This window comes from Lutjanus erythropterus, chromosome 4 (genome assembly GCF_056507025.1).
Source record: "Lutjanus erythropterus isolate fLutEry1 chromosome 4, fLutEry1.hap2, whole genome shotgun sequence".
Taxonomy (NCBI): Eukaryota; Metazoa; Chordata; class Actinopteri; order Lutjaniformes; family Lutjanidae; genus Lutjanus; species Lutjanus erythropterus.
Genome location: NC_139320.1, coordinates 48,347,145 through 48,368,724, shown reverse-complemented (window position 1 = coordinate 48,368,724; position 21,580 = coordinate 48,347,145). Strand labels below are relative to the sequence as shown.

At 38.2% G+C, this 21,580-nt stretch overlaps 2 protein-coding genes across 2 annotated transcripts; both read right to left on the bottom strand.

The window, feature by feature from the left end:
- Positions 1-1,257: 1,257 nt before the first annotated feature.
- Positions 1,258-9,271, bottom strand: LOC146329267 (uncharacterized). The gene is made up of 5 exons (XM_084716657.1): positions 9,218-9,271; positions 8,851-8,900; positions 4,718-4,799; positions 4,362-4,585; positions 1,258-1,584 (listed from the first exon to the last, which is right to left on the bottom strand). The coding sequence occupies exons 2-5, from the start codon at positions 8,885-8,887 to the stop codon at positions 1,463-1,465; spliced, it is 465 nt and encodes a 154-aa protein (XP_084572783.1). The 5' UTR covers positions 8,888-8,900; positions 9,218-9,271; the 3' UTR covers positions 1,258-1,462.
- Positions 9,272-14,551: 5,280 nt separating this feature from the next.
- On the bottom strand, positions 14,552-19,451 carry LOC146329266 (sterile alpha motif domain-containing protein 3-like). The gene is given in 9 exon segments (XM_084716656.1): positions 14,552-14,587; positions 14,590-14,609; positions 14,889-15,057; positions 16,023-16,229; positions 16,329-16,493; positions 16,576-16,663; positions 17,040-17,201; positions 17,290-17,485; positions 19,355-19,451. Coding segments are annotated over 9 exon segments (1,140 nt in total).
- Positions 19,452-21,580: the final 2,129 nt, after the last annotated feature.

Below are 21,580 nucleotides of genomic sequence, written 5' to 3'. Positions count from 1 at the left end.
TCGTAATTCATTGAATGTTCTTAAAGATTTGTTATGATACAGACAGTTATGAGCCTTAGTGCAGTGTTTCCCAACCCTGGTCCTCAGGATCCCCTGTCCTGCATGTTTTAGATGTTTCTGCTCCAACACACCTGATTCAAATGATCAGGTTGTTGTCAGGTTTCTGCAGAGGATTGATGATGAGCTGATCATTTGAATCAGGTGTGTTGGAGCATAAACATCTAAAACATGCAGGACAGTGTCTCTGAGGACCAGGATTGGGCACCACTGCCTTAGTGTACCAGTCCTTTCAAAGAACACCTTCCCTCCTCTTTTCAGTTTTGGGTTAATCCATAAAGAGGCTGAGCCTGATCCTTCTTTTTTATGCATATGAAGCCAGATACTCCTTGTGTGAGAGATTATTGGGTTCTGGATATGACATTTTTGATATTGGCTCAAATAGTCTCTAAATCTACCCATAATGGTTTGTCTTCTCTGCTTGAGAAGAGGGAGACTGTCTGAGTCCCCTTGAATACTTCTTGGTAGACTTGGTTAATGTGAGCTCTGGGTCTTTAGCTGTTGGATGAGATTCCTTTTAAAAATCTGTCAGTTTAATGTGGTCTTGATCTCTATAAGTGTAACTGATTGAAGGAAGGAGTGCTTTTTCATAAAAATACAATCAATCAAGAAATAGTCCTAATGAATTCTGATTTATCATCAGTGATGAGAATTCTCTACTGTTAAAGTAAAATGATCTTTATTTATATCATAATAAAAACATTACAACAGGAATGCTGTAATCTCACTCGAAAATCAGCAGCCTATTCATTTCATTGTTTTTTGGAGGGGGGGGATTTTATGCCTTTAATGACAGGACAGCTGAAGACATGACAGGAAATGGGGACAGAGTGGGAGAATGACACGCAGCTAAGGGTGGGAATCGAACCCACAGCCTCTGCAGAGGACTCACAGCCTCCATACATGGGGTGCCCGCTCTACCAACTCAGCCAACCAAGCGCCCCAACCTATTCATTTTATTTTCAATATATACATAAATACACAACTTTGTTTATCCATACATAGTAAACTTGCAGCCATATCTTTGCCTTTATGGCATAAACCCATGTATCTACATTGGTATAAGCAGAATGTTTGCATGAAAACAAACCAATTCAGAAGTTTATGAGTGAAGACTGATGATTATAGGGGAACCTTGAGTGTGTCACATATGTACATATCAGTATATCTTGTAGCACCTCTGTGTGTCAATTCAGATGACGACGATACCACATTGAAATCCCACTGACCTGTGTCATTACCGTTACTTTTTTAAAATGAAGGATCTGCTGAAATCAGTGTATTTTTTTTATAAGCAAAAAAAAGATCTGGAAACCAAAGACAGCTTCTATAAATGGTGCAAATGTACAACAATTAAATGCACATGAATACATTTCTGTTGGTCACTGCTTCCACAGCTTATCCCTCATGTTGTGTGGCTGTCTGTGATGAGGACCCTCCACAGAGAAAGAATCACCACAGGCCATAATAAGGTTGGAGCTCGATGCAGCAGTAAGCCTGTGGTTGCACGACAGACCTTGATGCCTTCTGGAGGGAAAGTGAGAGACAGTGATTAGATTCAGATGCACTCGTTTACTGCAATATTTTACTCTTCTAGGCTGACATGATTTCTATATATAACAAGACAAAGTGCAAGTTGAACCATTAACCTAATCTTTCGGTTAATGCTAAGGTTAAGACCTCACACCTGATTACAGTTGAAACAATACCTTGAGTAACTCTAATTTGGTAATTTGATTGCTAAAATACCTACATGATGCCTTGAGGCTTTGTCTAAATCTGGACAACTATGCAGCGCACTGTGCTTCACTTGGAGGGATGATTACTGACACTTGGTATTAAACGGCCTGGAGCTGAATTATTAAAGACCAGAGTATTGATTAGTTCTGACATTTAAGGTTTGATAATAATTTATTATCACACAGCTGCAGTGTCTCTCCTCCTCTGTACACACAGACACAGACAGAGCGGTGTCTGTGTTTCTCTTTCTGTCTGTGACCCAAAACACAACCTTTGTTTTTACTTTTTCCATAGAAACGTTCACCTGCAATTCGGTTTTCACAGCAGCAGAGAGCTGCATGTGAAGGATTGTTGTTAATGATGAATTTAATTAGGGATGTGCGTGATTCGTGGACTATACAATTAAACGTCACCACCCTCGCCAGTCGGCACTAGAAATACTAGTCGTTTAAACTATTTATCAAAATTTAATTCATGCACAATGGCTGTTAACTGTTTGCTCTAAGATGTTATACAGCCGCCCGCCAATAGTCAGGGCTGCAGCCCCATCAGATGGCAGCTCCTCTCGCTGTAAGCACGTATGCCCTGATTGCCCAGGCAACCCCGGATGTTTATATCAGCAAAGTCGAAGAGATAACAGCTTGTAAAACCAGTGCAGTTAGGCAGCATTTTAATCTAAAAAAAAAAACAATGAAAATGATGAATGTAGACTGTGACAGAATAAACTGAATTATAATCATTTGACTGGAGCAACATGTGACCACATTAAGCACAGACACAGACGTTAACCTGTAAGCAGAGCAGCAGCTGCTGCTGCTGGCACTGCTAACATTTTGCCACACTGTTTATCGGGCAAGCAGTCAAGACCTAAACTGGTTTGTGCAACATAGATTTGGGCGAATGGAGGAATATATCACCTATCAACAATGAGCCGAATCCATCACCAATGCTTCTTTTGGCTGGTTTTTAGGGTGATATTTGACATTTTATTTTGCTAATGTAATAGTCTGCAGAGTGACAGCCTCTGCTCTGCACCATGTTTTCATCCAGCAGCACAGTACACGTCCACTCAGCTGACCATGAATGCTCTGAGTTGGGTGATGGATGAGAGGAAAACAGCCTGCAGAGTCAGACTCTTTAAACTCTGTTCACACAGTGAATTAAGGCTTTATTTTGACCGAACCAGAGTTGCTGATTGTTGGAAGAGTGGACAGACTAACAAAGGCAGTTTTGGTGAGTTTTACATGTATTGCTGTCGAGTTTGAATTAAGCATGTTTTCCAAGGAGTTAACGAACCAATTAAGGTTGTCTTAGTTCGGTAAAAGAGAGAAACTTGATTTCATAAGGTGTATAGTTGTATTTTCTGTGTAAAATGGAAAATAAGTGTGAGAACATGTAATTTTCAGATACTTTTAGTTTATTTGTCTATTAGACGTAGTGAATGTACACAGCATGCATAACAGAGGATTTGTTGTATGTGCAAATCCCTCAACTTAGACTGGAGAGAGTGGGAGTGGGTACGAAGATATCGCCGATGGATGGCCCAGTGATGGTCGTTTGGAAAATTTTAACATATCACCCAACTCTAGTGCAACAGATTAATTAGATGTCTATCTTTTTTTTATATATATATATATATATATATATATATGTATATTTTTTGGGCATTCTATGCCTTTAATGAGAGGACAGCTGAAGACATGACAGGAAATGGGGAGAGAGAGTGGGGGAATGACATGCAGCTAAGGGTCATGGGCGGGAGTTGAACTGAGTTGACTCACAGCCTCCGTACATGGGGTGCACGCTTTACCAACTCAGCTATCCAAGCGCCCCAATTAGACGTCTCTCTGAAGACTGTCAGTCTATCTTTGTGAAACCGGCTCATGGACTAAATCTACATAAGTAGTTATGTTGCCTGAATCTACCTAAACTACAACCGATTCTGTGTTAAACATGGTGTTCAAAAGCTTTCTGGCAGCGTCTCATATAGATGCTAAAGGTTATCTTGTCCCTCGATATGAGACTCTGAGGGGCATTGACAAAAGTTGTGTGACGATTTGGGGTGAGCATGGGTTGAACTCTCCAGACTGTTCTATTATTTGCCTTTACCTACTTGGTCATTGTATCTACATTACTGATGATTATCAAAAATCTCATTGTGTCAGTATTTTGTGAAAGCACTAGTAGTGTGGTCACAAGTATTGTGAGGTTTAATACAAAAAAAAGTTTCCAGAAACTCAATGCTGTGTGAATGCACAGCAGGGCTTGTATACACACAAAAAAGACAATGGATTGAAACTGGACCCAGTGTGGGGTCAGTATAACACCGAATCGATACTTGGCTAACTTTACCGGGGTATTTTGACCCAGTGTTGGTGTTAGTTTTGCGTTACTGTTGAGTTATTGGTTTTCAAAATAATCCCTCTGTTCTGCCAGTTGATACTGGATATAATGAATCCAGTATTGTGTCCATGTTATGTTGTCCCTACACTGGGTCAATTCTAACACAGTATTTTCAATGTGTAATATTTGAAATTGTATTAGAAATGGAAAGTAATACGAACTCTGTCCTTTTGCTCCGTAGTCTATGGTGATTTGCATCTTTTCTGTCCTTTTTTTTCTCGTCAGTGTGCAGTTCATGGCTTTTTTGTCGTACTGCTGATAATCACCGGGAAGACCATACTTGCACTTATCATCGGATAATTTCGCCAGCAGGGATCCATTGGATGTCATAAATTCACAGTCGAAGGATGGAGTGTGTAGACATTTTGAGTAATAGCAGTCCAGCCTTCAATTGATCAAAATGTTAATTGTTAATATTTTGAAGAATTTCGGTAAACTCTACAGCAAACACATACCAGATAATGCAATTAAAGTGAGAATGTGTTATGTCATTAATATGTGGACTGGATGCTCGCACCTGAGGCTTTTGTTGGGGCTGTTGTCGGTGAAGCAAGCTGTGAAAATGCCGAAATCCCCTTGCTTTTTGGCAGAAGTTGAACCTGCAATCAGATAGCAGATTGTTGTATAAACCATCTCATACTGTAGCATTTCATGATGTTTCTTGGATGCATATATTCAGTCTCATTTCAACAAACCAACACCTGATGAGGTCTACAACTCAGAACTTACTGTAGGCCACATATAATGATCAAATGCTGCAACAAGAGCAACATTTTCCTACTAAACATTCAAGTGTTCGATATAATTTCTGGATTCTTGTAAAAATCTAATTATTGTAACAGCAAATAATTTCCTAAACTGTTGAACAACTTCAGTGGCCATATTGATGTCTTTCCAAAGGTTAGATAAGAAGGTTGATACCACTCTAATCCCTGCACACTATGTGTGGACTGGAAGCAGGGGGAAACAACTAGCCTATCTCTAAATTCTTGAGCTTTAGAAGTACTAGTGTGTTTTTTAATTAAGCACAAACAGAAATGTAAAAATGACCATCTGTAGTTTGAGAGGAAGTTACATGCTGTAATAGGGAGGGAGCCGAAGCCACACCCTTTCCAGTGAACCTCCATGGGACCTTACGTGGGGAAAAAAATGAACTGTAGTCAGTGGTGAGAGACAAATATTTAATGTAGAGTCGGGTGATATGCTAAAATTTTCCAAGCGATCATTGTCAGCTCATCCATCAGCAATTGGCAATACCATCATACCCCCACCCACCTTCTCCCAACCTCTCAGGCCTCAGCTGGGAGATGTGCGCTAGCGCCGAATTCACTGTTACGCATGCTGCGTACGTTCACTACGTCCAGTAGACAAAATAAACTCACAAAGTGTCTACAAATGACATGTTTTCACACTTATTTTCCATTTTAAACTGAGAAATACAACCGTTCATCTTCTGAAATCAAGTTTCTCTCTTTTGCAGAAGTAGTACAAGTTTAATTGGCTTGTTAACTCCTCGGAAAACACACTTCATTTAAACTCAACAGAAAAACATGTAAAACTCAATGAAACTATCTTTGTTAGTCTGTCCACTCTTCCAACAATCAGCAACTCTGCTTTGGTCAAAATAAATCCTCACTTTACCGTGTGGAAAGTTTAAAGAGTCTGACTCTGCAGGCTGATTTCCTCTCACTTGTCACCCAGCTCAGCGCACTCATGGTCAGCTGAGTGGGTGTGAACTGCGCCGCTGAGGCTGTCACTCTGGAGACTATTACATTAGCAAAATAAAATGTCAAATATCGGCTTAAAATCTGGGGAAAAAGCAATCAGCGATGGATTTAGCCCATTGTTGATAGATGATACAGTCGTCCAGTCGCCCAACCTTAATTTAATCCTGTTTGAATTGTGCCATGAATCACATATATGATATTTATGAATTTAAAAAAAATACAAGTCAAGCTAATGTTAGCCACTGATGCTATGATGTCTGTGTTTTTGTATCAGGATGAAGTCACACATCAGCGGGTCTTACTCCTTTGTTTTCCTGGCTGATAAAAGGACCAAGAGTTGCTTGACAAAACACTTCAGGTAAGATATTGGTGTTGGTGACATATATTGTGCGAGTCAAGACATGTAGTTCACTGAGAAGTTTCACACAAACCTAGACTACACTATGGCAAACTCACAACAAATTGTGACTTTATGGTCTTGTAAAATTAAATTTACAAATGTCATATGTGTAATTAATGGCACAGTTCAAACAGGAACAGAAATTATTTGTCTCTTGCCATAGAGTACCATTCAGATTTTTTTTTTTTTTACTAAATTAGGTTCTATGGGGCACAGAAGGGTTGTGATTCAGCCTCTATATGATGTTATGCAGAACAACACTCAGAGGCATTGACTTCCTGGATGACTGTTTTCACAGTGTGGTTTGGCAGCAACCTGATAGGGTCAAAGACCTATAACCTGTCAGTCTGTCACCAGGGAAACACGTGATTTTCTTCCTGTTAGCACGACCATGTTGCCTTACTGTAATATTTCCCCATTAATAGTCCCTAATTCATAATTATTGATGTCATACTAAGCTTTCAGTCATACTAATAAATCTCACAAACTGTTGTGGCATGCTAAATAGCATATTGGTAACGATTTTCAGATGCAGCCACTGGCTGTATTGGATAATGCTAGTGGAAATGCTAAGCCAACCAATACAGTGAAAACAGCTCAGTTACTGTATCTCCAACTGTTTATCCAACAAGCTAATCAATCACCTGAAGGTGTCAGTGAAGTTGTTGACACCTCACTTAAAGTTTTGTGCTCCATGGATGGTTAAGTCACATTGTTTAGGTGTAGCTGCAGGCATGTTAATGTTAGCTGCTACTGTGGGAGCTTAAGCTTGGAGACTATAAAAAATTGCATACTCTTCAGCTTTTAGATAAACTATATTTTGTGTTTGTAATATGAAATGCAAAAATGGTGAGGCCTATCTAACCATATACTGCAGTGAGTGTTGTCTGTTGTTGCTGTTACTGACTATCCACTCTGCTCTGTAACTTAGAAAAGGCTCCTCGCTTTAACTGCTTTTTCTCATTATCCTTTTCTCTATACTTTGAAATACTCTCACCCAGATATGCTTGCAGATATCTAAATTTGATTGCATTCTAAACTTTTAACTTTTAATGTTACTAACCACATTACATTGGTACTACCAAGTACTTATTCAAGTTAAATCAATCAGTGTCATAGTACTGAGATGGTTTTCTTGCTGGGTTTGGCTCCTGGCACCCTGAGGTCATGGCTAATTGACACAGGTACTGTAGTGCCTGTCATTTCATGTTCTTCCTGGTGACCAGCTGCGTTCACCGAGAGCGAGTTAGCAAAAGGCAGCTAGCAACAAGTAAGATGCTTAAGCTACCATTACTTGGGACATCAAAGGCAAACCCTTAAAATATATTCAAAAAATCTGTTCCAATTCCACCAAATCCATGAATAAAGCTGCTCTGGTAAATTAGGTAGGTTAGGTAGGCTGTTCTCCTTCCATGTTTGAGTGTTGTCATAAGTAGATAAGCATTTCATTGGATACAAATTTAGTGTACATCACCCAGTGCAGGATGGGGCATCATCAGTTTTGAATCATTTGCCAAGAGAATACCTACAAAATTACTTTTTTGCCATTGTCAGGCCAAATGTTTCCATACAGGTGAAGTATAGTTCAATATATATGCAATTAAACTCCTGACCTTTGATTTTGAGTTCAGGGGGAATTTAAATTTTTTTTTTGTTTCTTTTGTTTATCAGTTCACCTGGATGCCTTTACTCCATCCACACTTGCACACTTTTGTACAGTTATGGTTATGGACCATTTTACCCCCCTACACTTGTATTTTAACTATAATTCATTTCCTAAAGAAAAAGGCAAAACATAATAAAAAAAAAAAAAAGTTTAAGATGAATTTGACATTTTTTTAGCTATACACAAGGGTGGTGACACACGGCAAAGTGGGCTTTGCCTGCTCGCATTGCCCATGAGTTTCTGACACCAAACTCAGTTTTCTTGGTCAGTATAACGCAGACTGTGGAATAAATGGCTTCAGTAGACTACATTTACCATCAACACTGACTGGACATCCACATGAAAAGTGCCAAATGTTCCCTTTAACTTTCTTCATTTCAAAAATGTTTAATCACTCCTCTAAATTATGTAAACAGTATGACTTTTATTGTATCAGAGGTGGACGACATCATGTTTAGAAAAATCAAATAATAATTTTGATCATATTATTTTCTTTTCAGTCAATGACAAGCAACAGTAGTAAAAAAAAAAAAAAGAAAAAACATACAAGAACAATAAAAACAACTCAATAGTGTAATGAGTGGAGGGTGAACCAGGGACAACAGGGCAACAGTGATGTAATCCAATCTCTCAAATCTGATTAAGGCTGGTTCTGCTGATTTATGAGCTTGTTACAGGAGCAGCACTAACCATTAAAAACAGCCTCTTCCTGAATCTCAAAGCTAGAAATTCAACTGCCCATAGCTGCTCATTTCCTCTGTTACATACATAATTTATCTATATTTTCATTCAGTCAATATTTAATTGTGATAATACTTTGGTGATTGTATTTTATTCTATTATTTGAAGGAGCTTACCTATGAAGAGGAGGAGAAATGACAGAGAGATGTACATTTTCCCGATTCCACTGTGACAAAAACAAACAACTATGAACACACTTTATCACCATGCAATCCAAACGCTACAAGTCTTTTCATCAGCAGCAGGACATATAGAAAGGTTTTACAAGCTTGTAAAAAATATTTAACAGTTTCATTAGAGCAAGCTTTGACTTTTAAGGCAACAGTAACTCATCTCTAACCTTAATTTCATGTTACATGTAAACAGCCTTCAACTTAAAAGGTCAGCCAACACTTTGCTGTAATTCAACAGGTTTTCTACACTGTTTCAAGTGAACACAGTCTGTAAAACTGTGCAAAATGTAAATGTATTTCAGTGTCTTACCCCTGATCTGCTTTTTGTTCTTTCCTCTTCCGTGACTTGCAGCAGTGGATGGCAGGAATCATAGAATGAGCGTAATGGGCAGGGCATGATGAGGAAAGCAGCCAGAGTGGAGTCGAGTGGGAGGGTTGGGTCGAAGACGGCCTGAAAGTGCTGCTGTACTGTGTAGTACAGATCGTTACTGTCTGTGTTCTGTGGGTTACTACTGTTGTAAATGTTTTTCATTTTTACACTGTTATATTTGTACACTTTGGCACCTCAGATGAGCTTCTTGCTCAGATGGTTTGCTGCATAGAACCATCTGGGAAGTCACCCTTGGAAACCGTTTAGAAAAGGACAGACACTTAATAAAAACACTTGGCAGTTGATTGGATGCAACATTAGTCTATCACATCAAACACGGGCTAACGTCAGATCATCAGGTCAATCCCTCGCCAAAATCAGTTGGAAGAAGAGCGCAAACATCTTTTCCATGGAGAAAAATCTTCACTGCCATTCTTTGCTCTTCTTTAAATGAAGAAATACTCTCCATTTCTGATACGACTCATGGGCTTTGCAGTATCTATGCTAACCTCTTCAGAAGCTGCCAGTGTTTGTTTGAAATGAGTTGCTTCTCACGGTCACACAAAAAAACCACACTCGCAGCTGCTAGTAGTCCCTCCTAGCATGCTGATTGGTTGCACTACTTATGGTACAGACACAAATTGATTGCTTGAAGCCTGGCAAGGTGGGTTCTCCTGTGATCTTATGAATCCAGCAAAACCCAAAAGTCAAAGGACTGACTGTCTGTCATCCCAGTACACATGCAAATTATTTTCATATATCCTGGGCGATGTACCTGAACCTAATATTGGAGTTAATTTTAGCTAACAAGTCTAAGAAGTTAGTCTAGTTCATAACAGTAATTTATAGTCAACTAACCAAATAATATTGATTAAATTTGGCGTCTTTAATTTATTAGTAGAATGCAATCATAGATTACATCAGATTGTATTCTACATCATGGAACATTAACTCGACATATGTATGCCATACTATATAATGGCATATATGATGACAATGTATGTAGTTATTGATTACACCTGATACAGTTTTACTGTTAATTCCAACATTAGTGTGAAGCTGCAGAAGCGGGTTCCAGTGTGCCAGGAGGGGGCACTTTGACATGAAATAAATAAATTCATTGTTACTTAAGACTATCTCAAGATATACAGTGAGAAAATACCCTGATGTTAATGCCAGTCATATCTATGTTGGTACAAAACAGCTTATGCCATGATGTTATCAACCAGCTACATATTTATGGTTAATAATAAATAATATACATATGCCAGATTAACATTTTGCGACCTGAAGTTTAATATGATGTAATGTCGTGTGACTGGCATGTTTCATTTTTTAGTTGAATACAATCATAATAGGCCTAAATCATGAGTAATAATTATTATTTGGTCAATTGGCTCTAAATGTTTATCGATCATTCAGACTGGCTGCAGTGGCTAGATTAACCTTAGCCATGTTAGCTATCACCCAGAATATATGAAATTAATTTGTACATGCCTTGGTTCAGAGTGGCACCTGCTGTTAGGAGTGGCATATACCACTGTAGACACCGGCATATGCCACTGAACCAACATCAACCCACTGCAGAGTGAGTGGCATATCATTATAGACACAATATACTGTATGCCACTGAAGCACTTGAGGCATACTGTCAACCACTTTTCAATCTCGGCGTCACCTGTATAGTAGCTTGGTGTCCTTCTGGAACAAATAATATACTGACAGCTGTTTTTTGTATGTTGACCTGAGGTACACACATTTAATGTTTTGTAATTTGTATTTAGCTTCCCACCATTAGTGGCACATGACAGAATTCTAAGCTTGGTTAGTGGATGCAGTGTAAAAATGCATGTCACCGTTACCATTGACTTTTTACCAAAGAAATAGATATTTTCTGACTCTAATGTTAATCTTATGGACTAATAATTCAGCCAGTAGAGTTTCATGTTTGCTCCAACACTCTCAAAAATAGAGGTACCAGCGTGTACCTAAAAGGGTACAAATGCTTGTCGCTGGGGGTGTACCTTTTTGAGAAACATTTCTGTACCCTTCAGTCCTGGTCCATTTTTGTACCTTATCAAGTTGTACCAGTTAAAGTACAACTGTGTACCCTGGAGGACATAAATGTACCTTTAAACTATAGTACAGACATGTACCCATTGAAAAGGGTACAATAAAGTACTTATAAGGGTACCCCCCCAGCGACAACCCATTCTGGACTTTAAAGAGACAAAAATGTACCTGAATTGTCCACAATATTTGCTTCATAACTGTTTATTTTCATTAAAAGATTATAAAAAAATTCATTGTGGCTATATATTGTCACATACATGTCATGTAAAATATATACATGTCAAAATCCTAAACCATCACATCAACATATTTACACAGAATACCTCAATGAAACAAACAGTCTATCATCAACTAAATATGTGTCTAGAGCTTGAAAGTCTAACTCATTTCCTGGATTGAGCAGAATCCAGTCACTGTCAACTGTCACTTGGTAAGCATGGAAATGACTGTCATAAGAACAAGGAAATAACAGTTTCCCACACAACACCCAAAAAGTGTCAATGTTCAGAATGTACTTAATTTTCAAGAATAAAGGGATGGCTTCAGTGTGTACATGGCCTACTACAAAAACATCCTCAAGGGCATATTTGACACCACTGACAGATATAGCAGACACACGCTGAAGAACTTTATCCTGAAACTGCACATCTTGAAAACTTTTGTTTAATTTCAGAGCATTCTGTAAATCACCTGGCAGAGATGAAAATGGCACACAAATACTTTTGCTGAGCGCATTTTCAAAGTCACCTAGGAACCTGTCTGAAGAAAACTCCCAGCATTGCCTCATTTGATGGCGGTTGCTGAGAGTCGCAGTTATGTTCACAAAGTTCCTACATTTGCTGGCTATATTTTTGAAATACTGATGCTTGCTTTCATACCTCATACACCACAAAGGGCGAAGAGGACCATACATCACTATCAGTCTAGGATAGTGAATCAAGTAGTGACACTTCGGTGTTAAAACATCTCCAAAGACTTCAGTAGTCTTACCAAGGAATTCTTGAATCAGCAAGTTTAAATGTGCAAGGTCATCTTTTCTCACTTTTGTAGCCATTATGATATCCACAATTTCTGAACACAGTAAGAACACATGCCAATATGGACTACCAGGTGGAATATGGTGAGCCATTAAAAAAGGCAAGAGCCTGAATAGGCACCATTTTTGACTGGCTGATCCAACTATGTTAGAATTTCGAAGAATTTTTTCAGTCAGTGGCACTGGTTTGTTTGGTCTGTCATTCTTCCCAATGTTTACATTTTTGAGCTCATCATTGATTTCATGTATGGTTATGTGCCTTTCATTATGAGCTTTACAGATGACTAGCTTCATTACCAGAGGCATAACTCCCTCCAGCAAGTCATGCATTACATCTGGGGGAAGACACTTTGTCACATCAAAGTAAGACAGTGCATCAAATGAACAATTACCATAGACACCGTACAAAGCGGCACTCTCTTTGTCATTTTTTACACAGTCTATGTGGTATTTATGTACTTCAGTTGTTCTAAGAACAAAACTGTCCTCACAAAACTTTTGTTGTATCTCTGAATGTGAGGCCATACAAAATCGACATATTCGGCCAGTATTGAAAGACATTGAAAACCGCCCAATCATATGAGCAGAGAGGTTGTCACATGAAATGGTTGCTAGAGCAGCATGAATTGTGTGCTCTACTTCCTCAAGACAGATAGTGAAACCCTCTGTAGCTAGCATCTTGAGGTCAGCTATCAAGGGTTGTAGTATAGTTTCAAGCCCACACTCTTTTAAATGTGAATGACGAACCATTAAGGCTAAATGAATGTGACTCAACTTTGATCGATATTTTGCACTTATGTTCCCTACCGTAAAATAAAAAGCACAGATTTTGTACTTATTTCTTTTAGCACCAAGTGGGTTCACAATTTCAAACTCGTCTTCATAAAAATGAAGTCTTAGAGCTTGAGGGTGATCTCTGAAAAATGAGTGCTCTTTAAAATACATCCCATCAATGTAATCGGTCAGAACGTCATCATCATCTTGGTTTCTGTGGTTATCCAAAACAATCTGTTCCCACACATCCTCCACCTGACAATATTTTTTTAATACCTGTGTGATTGGAACATAAGAATAAGTACCAATTTTCATTCCTGAATTGTCTCTTACTGTGTAACTGATGGGTTCTGTCATGTTCATTTTTGATTTGCAATGTTCTTTTATCATGAATGGTGACCGAATCAAATCACATGCTTTCTGGAAAAAGTCTGAAGTAGACAAAACCTGCTCGAGTTCTGGACAATCACTGATGTGGAAACCATTCTTATCCAAATGATAAGAAATAAATGAGTCGTAGTTTTCCTTGAAAAAACATAACAAAAAATTAAGATCATCAACAATGTCTTGTTGGACTGAGAGGGAGAGATTATTTTTTTCAGTACACTTAAGAATGAAGCTAAATAAATGGTCTCTTAAATTCTCAAGCAAACTGTCCATACTAGATGGTGTGGGCTGCTGAACTGTGAGTGTGTGTTCAACTTCTGCGTGTGTATTTTGTTCGAAATGTTCTTCAGTTACTTCAGAGCAATGAAAAATAGCATCTTTGTGTTTTCGATAAACATGCCGCCTAAAAGAATGATACTTAGAAAAAGCCGACTGGCAGTTACTTATTCCACAGGTTATGTTGAAATGAGGTTCGTGGGCATGTACAAGTCCAACATGCTGAATCAGTTTCCTAAGTGTAAAGGTCCTTTTTGAACATTTTGAACATTTATGCAGTCCAGGCATGTTCAGTAAAGGTGGTTGAGCACTCGAGTGACAGTTACCGGCAGGGGTTTGTCTCCCTGCACGATGATGTTTGCGATACGACTCTGGAGAAACATCAGTGTCTTTCTGAAGTATGCAGGATATGTCATGTTGAAGACAAAGTACGTGCAGAAGGCTGCGATGTAGGCCTCATCCAGTGAGCTGCAGGAACAAACCTCAATTCCTTCGACGTTCACAACACTGTGACACTGTCTGGAGAGGGCAGTTTTCCAGTCCTGGCCATCCACTTGAATGGTTGGGTATGGAGTTACAAGATTAGTCTACATAAGAAGAAAAAAATGTTAGTATACATAATGAGATGGATCTGATAAGGCATGCACAGTGATCCAAAAGAGCATTAACTTGTGGCCAGTGGCTATGCATGGCACCAGGTATTTACCTCTCCAAAGACGATGAAATCTTCAATTTTCTCCTTGAAGATTGATGGCAAGAGGACGAGTCCCCCCTTGAAGTCAATTCCTAGGTCATACAGATAGTACAATTGTAAGTGCACGTGCACTTCGTCAAATTTCGATTGATATTAATAATGTGCAAATTCCCACAGACAGGCTACTGCATAAGAGTCACTAGGTTACTTCATGTCATGTAACAAAGAAACTGAAAAACATTAAGATCATGTTGCATTGTACATCTTATTATTGTTCCATGCAACTGTTCCTATCCTCTTTAGAAGGGACTGCACACAAATGACACAATAATGTCACAAAATTGACTATTTGTATGTGCTCAAATCAGCACCTGTAATATCCTCAGCCAGTGCATCCTCTCTTGCCTCCATGTAGACTTTCTTTAGTGGGAAATCCTTGACGAGTTTAAGAATATTTGGAAGAACACATGTGAAGTTCTCACTGAAGCGGCAGCAGATGTTGACTGCAGAGGGGTGCAGAGCATCAAGCTCGCCACATAACTGAAAATTAAAAAAAAAAAAAAAAGCAAAATAGGGGAAAGAGACATTTTATGTGAAGAATTTCAACAACCTTTAAGAAGTTAAAGATCCTCTCAAAACATGCTTTAAGATGCTTACAAAATACTTATACTGATGTTTTTCACAAAAAAGTTCAATTTGTCATCTCCCCCTTCTCTCATTAAAATCCAGAATCTATGAATATGCAAATATATTTCATTTCAAAAGTTAACTAAGTAACTGCTGGGCACAAGATGCCTCCTGCTTCACTATGATGTCCATTCTCAGTGTATGTACAAACTGTCTGTGATGTCACAAATCATACTGATAGACATTATCATTTCTTTCCACAATTATTGTTAATGATTGATAGTAATTGTGGGGTGGGGGGCTTGAACTATTTTTTTAGCAGCAGCTAAGACAGTTGCAGTAAAAATCTCTCATAAGGAAATAATAACAACTGTAATAGAAGTCTACATGGACCCTGTTAAATTTGAATACACAGACTGGGATAAATTTAAAGTGCTTTAATTTGTCCCATCCGTAGCTCAAGTTGGCATCAGCTTTAGAGCTGCAACGATTAACTGAATAATTGATTATTAAATTAATTGCCACCTATTTTGATAAACATTTAATCAGTTTGAGTATTTTTTTTAAAGAGAAAAAGTAAATACTCTCTGATACTAACGTCTAAATTGCAAATTTTCTTGGTTTCTGAGGACGTCGTCTTGGCATTCACATTTTTGACATTTTATAACCAGCAGTAATGGAAACAAGTAATGGATTAATCACATAAATGGTCAGCAGAATAAGTGATAATTAAATTACTGTTACAAGAAAGACTTGAAAAATAATTGAAAAGATTATGACCAGATTAAGTAATCAATCAATCCAAAAAATAATCAACAGATTAATTAACTATGAAAATAATCGCTAGTTGCTGTCCTAATCAGCTTAACAGTTCTTACCCCTGCAGATGTTCGTAGGAATGGATATCTCTTTAAGAGATCCTCAGTCGACATTCCTTCTGCTATTTCTCGGCGTCTCCATGCAAAGGTCTTCATCATACGGTCTTTTACCAGCTTTGTGTCAGGATGCAGCTTTCTGTATTGCTCAAGCAGCACCTTGATATGCGCCTCTATGGAGGCTGCATCCTCCCCCACAATGCACGATTCCTTTATCAAAGCAGATATCACTGATTACTGATCATGTGCACACAACATGACTAGATATTTTGCCTTAGCTGTTGAGAGGCTGAGGGTGTGGGGTCTTACTAGAGATGGCTTCAGTCGTTTTGGACATGAGGATGTAGATTCTTCTGTGGTATTCAATTTTCTTGCTTGCCCAAACTTCTCTTTGACCCGTTTTACTTCCTCATTGCTGATTAGTGGAGCCCGTTCTGCTTTGAATTTTCTCTTGAGTTGGCTGTGCCAGGTATGCTAGTTGTTCCAAATGGATATCATAAGTCAATTTTGCATGCTTTATGTTAATGTGGAAACAGACAAATGGAGAGGTACTTACATAACCATTTCCGTGTACATCCCTTAAGAAAGGATACTTCACAATCAGTGCTTTGACAACCTGGATGTAGTCTGAGTGGGTTGGGTACCTGTTTCAAACAGTGACAAAACAACTCACATTACCAGGTCCCATAAAAAAAAATAAATAAATAAAAAGACACTCACACCCTTGCCAAATTTCATGCAATATACATTAACACAGCCAAAATGACTGTAGTCATTAATTGTAATTTATCCTATGAGAAATTATAAAAATTACAATTTCAGAGGCAGAAGTCCAGGCTAAGCCTGTGAACACGGGATGTATGATTTTATGCTGTTACAGCATTAGGATTAAAATTATTTATGGGTTTCGTTGGGCCAAAAGAAAAAATTCCATGCGTATATGGAAAATATTACATTTTGTATTTTTCTCTTAAAAAACAATTTGATATTATTGCATAATATTTGGAAAGAAACACTTACATGGTATAGTGTGACAGCATTTCATATAGAGTCCCAGTTATTTTGTTGCGGTACTTTTGTTCCTTGTGGACTGGTTCTTTGGCATCTAAGCGGCTCTGGACATCTTGTGGGAATTGTGGAACGGAAATGACTGCAGGCAGTCTGGGGCAAGTAGGTTCTGAACTGCAATACAGCAGGAGAACAACATTATCTCTGCCATTTTGCAAGCACTTTAACGCAGATCCAAAATAGCACATTTAATACATAATACCTCTGGTTTGCTGTGGACACAGGAGCTTCACATGTTTGTTGTTCTGGGCTGACTGCTTGTAAATTCAGGATGACTTCCTTGTAGCGGTTCGTGAAGTCTCTGAACTTCAGCTGCTTTTTGAAAGACTTGTCAAAGAGATATGCAATCATACTTTCTGTGAGTCCGCAGTCAACCGTCTCTCCATCCACATCATTGTCTGAAATGTAAATGAAAAGACTATTAAAGACACAGAAACACAGAAACTCTGGACATGCAAGGCACAATGACAAGACTGAAAACACATAAATAAAATGTTCATTTTTTTGCAACTAAATAAAATGAAGCATTTTATCTTCAAAAGTATGCTGCTAGTGATGAAGGAGTCCTAAGCCTATTTCTCTGTTTACTGTGCTGGTAGCAAAAATTTGGTTTACTGTCCAACTATATTTTAAAATAAAAATAAGACAAATATCTATACTTATCTATATCAACTTTAAAACCAACAAGAATCTACATCAGTCAGTTCTCCCCAAAGAAAATCTGATTTTACTTGACTAAAAACTCTTCATTTTGGTCTTGCAATATTTATAGAAAAAAACAACAACACATGACAGTGTGATTTTTCATGGTATTTCCCGATATTAGCAAGACAATTGACACAACACTATGTCCTAACTGTTCCAGAGTGAGCAACATGTGGAAAAATAAGACAATTGATCATTTATCTAGGTAATAACATACAAATAGGCCTGTATTTAAAATCAATGTAATTTTAACCCTCAAGTCCAACAGATTTCATGAAGGATGGAATAGCCAATAACCTTTATTATATTAATTTATATCAAATGGGTTATTGGTTAAATTCTCTCTCTGACACACATACACACATTTATTTACATGCTCTCATGTATGGAGGGGCCAAATCCTCTGCATACATCTGCAAAGAGCTGTCGGCTTAAGAATCTGAGAATGGCACAATAATGAATCTAACCACAGTACAATCTAATAACAAAAAGTACAGTGTCTGGGGGCACCATAAATTAAGTGAATTTCTCTGCCCTGCACTGCTCAGATATAACTTGAGCCCTGTAGAATGTTGCTTCAGCTCGGACAGTCCTGCATTACTGACAGAAAATACTGTATGACAAACTTCACAGTTTACCTTGTACTCATCTCCACAGAGAGGACTGATCCACCCTTGGTCTGTCACGATCTGTATCTTAAGTCTTTTTTTTTCTCGCAGAGTTGAGGTGTTTGTGTCTAGAAGAGAACCCTAGACCTGCGGAAGATTTCGCGAGTGACCATTATCACCCAAAATATGAGCTTTCCCTAACCTCAATGAAGTGTTTTTGTCCTTAACCCCACCCAGATCTTAACCACTGTGGTGTCACATTATGAAACATAATTTGTTTGCACAAGATGAATAGATAAACGATAAGAAATTCAGTTTCGCAAATCTATGGTTCCCTTCTAGATATGACACCTGGAGATATTCGGCCGCAGTCTGAGTCTCCGTAACCAAGCCAACGTTTACAAACAGAATGACACGCCTGTTCCTGTTATACTCCTTCTCCACAGTGTCTCTTGAAACTTCTAGCCTATGGTAAAACAGTAAACCACCCGTCTACGTTAGACCTGGCTGCTGTTTTCAGGAGTTAACAGCAGACGTGAGCCCCTTGGCAACACAGGCTAGTAAGCTTATCTCTCTGTGACAGTTTTCAGTGCGGTAGGACCATGTACCCCATAAAGCTGAAATGGTACAAATTTGTTCTTCATATCACTTTGAGCGGGAAACCGGGAGTCCTTGCTAACAAAAGCTTGACATTGACATGGCTAATAGCTGATGCAATAACTTTAGCTTACTAATGATATTTTTGATAACTGTATTTTCATATTAGCAGTACAGAGATACTTACGTTTTTGTATAGCTATCGCCGTTTAGTCACTGTAATGCTGGATAAAACTTAGCTAGCTAACAGCTAACGTTAGCTATTTATGGTGTTAAAGACAGCTCTTCAGATACTTGCTAAATTTAGCTCATTGGTTAAAATTAATGCTGTAAAAATCACAATCACACTTAACTTACCTCTAAATTTTTGAGCCTCCTCCTCTGAAATGTCAATGGCTCCTTCCACCACCAACTTTTCTAAAAGCTCCTCCGTTGACACACCCCTGAGCGCCATGCTGAATTTCCTGTCATTTCACCTCAGCACTGGAGTCTCGGCCACCAGCGTCTTTAGGTTTTTCGGGTGTGGTATCAATGCGCTGCTGTTGCTTAGCAACCACGCTGTCTAGGGGAACTATATTGCCTGGTGCATTTTATGTAGTTTAGCTGTGTATTTATTTACTGTTAAATAAAAGCTACTTGACATCAGTATGTGACTTTAGAAGAACTCGGTTTAACTCTTTAATTCAACCTTATTCATATAGCACCTTTCATACAAATACACAGCCCAAAGTGCTTCACATAGCAGGAAACCTAGCTGATAGTGCCAGGATGGTGTAAAAGCGTGCTTGAAACCGTATTTAAAAAGGAACAAAATGCACAACAATAAGTAAAATCTGGAAGGATAAAAACGACAATAAAACAAGATCATGCTAAAAATGATGAATAAAAGTTAATAAAATAGAGATTATGACAATAATCAAATAAGCTAATAATAAAAAAAATAAATTATGTTATTATTATTATTGGTACTGTTATTATTATTATTATTATTATTATTATTATTATTATTATTATTATTATTATTATTGCTCTTAATGCCTTAACTATAATTATACTACTAATACTATTAGAAGTACTACTAATAATAGTTATTGTCTATGAGCTACACACATTTTTCAATGCCACAGGTACCCTTAGGTTTGAAACGGTACAAATTTGTACTATAAATCACTTTGTACCCTTTCTTTTTGTTAAAGGTGCACTTCTGCCCCCTTAAAGACCAATATTGTACTTTTTAGAGAACATTCTTAAAAACTGTACCTATAGGTACAGAAATGTTCTTCTCTCGTACCTCTATTTTTGAGAGTGAACGGTGAGTAACGTAAAGAGAGCCTGATAGACAACTTCAAATCCTAACTGCTTTCGCATCTCTGCACACCTGATCAAACTGCTATGTAAAGTGGGTGCAATTGTATGATTTGGTCAGCTACAAAAATGTTTGTGGAGGAAGTGGTTTCAGATGCTGCTCGGCCATTCAACAAGCACTTGTTAAAGCCTACTGATGCCTTTAGTGGAAGGCTTTACCAAGACAAGACTTTACTATAAAGACCTGACTCCAGTGCCTTGTCAATGCTTTGTGAAATTGATTTGTACAGAGAGATTATGTCTCGTGGTACACTGTAAGTGCTTATCACTCTTTGCCATTAGAGACCCCTCTATTGCAATAATGAGCTGGACGATTAGAAGTCTCAACCCGTCTGAATTTCTGGTCAAGAGATGTCAAAGAATGGTAGAGAGCTAAAAGTTGACTCATCAATGTTCTTATGATTTGAGGTCACAAGAGTAATTCAGATCAATTTTGGCCCAATAATCCCAAGGGTTCTTATCAATACCTGTACAGATAATACCTCTCTGTCCATCATTAATGCAGCCATATGTGACATCCCATAACCACATGCCCAAGATGGGGATGGGGTTATGGGTGTCAAACACTTAATTACAGATTAGTTAATGATGTTAGAAAGTAAATGACTTGTGCTGATTGTGTCTGTAGATTGAAGTGAATCAGAAAAGAGTGTAAGTGATGATGCCATTAATGTTTTTGCTGTGGAAAAAATATGATACCTGCATAAAACACCAGACTTTAGAAGGGAGTTTGGTTTGACAGTACTAAAACTGAGAAGCAGCTTACCTTGATGAGATACAGAGTGACAAATGTCTGAAATACATTACCTGAAGATTCACTAAGGTAGCTGTGTATGTCTGTCCACTTTGAGGGAGGCAGAATGAAACGATATCTATTATTTTAATATATGCTATGTAACAATGCTGATTTTATCGGCAGCAGCATAGTTTATTTGTTGTACCTGAATGGGCTGCTCTCATCCAAAGGCTAAACCAGTGGAGTAACAAGAAAGGTCAAAAGACTTGCAGTAAAAGATTAACTGGAATTAAGCAATAGTTATTTGAATTCTGTCTGAACAATAACCAGCCTTAAGTGGCAGTTCTTGGCACATAGACTATATGGCCATCTTCTAGTGCATCAGTTTTGGTTGATATATGAGAAGGAGGGCAAAGTCCAAAAGGACTGTGATGAAATATAAATCAGAGGGACTGGTGATCTCACATCACTGCTCTCACAGC

Bases quoted from the DNA above. Each gene is read 5' to 3' on its own strand.
- LOC146329267 (XM_084716657.1), bottom strand. From the start codon at position 8,887: ATGTACATCTCTCTGTCATTTCTCCTCCTCTTCATAG. The intron at 4,800-8,850 runs GTAAGCTCCTTC...ATCTGATTGCAG, and splicing joins ATTTCTCCTCCTCTTCATAG to GTTCAACTTCTGCCAAAAAG. The intron at 1,585-4,361 runs GTTCGTATTACT...CTTTCCCTCCAG, and splicing joins CTACGGAGCAAAAGGACAGA to AAGGCATCAAGGTCTGTCGT.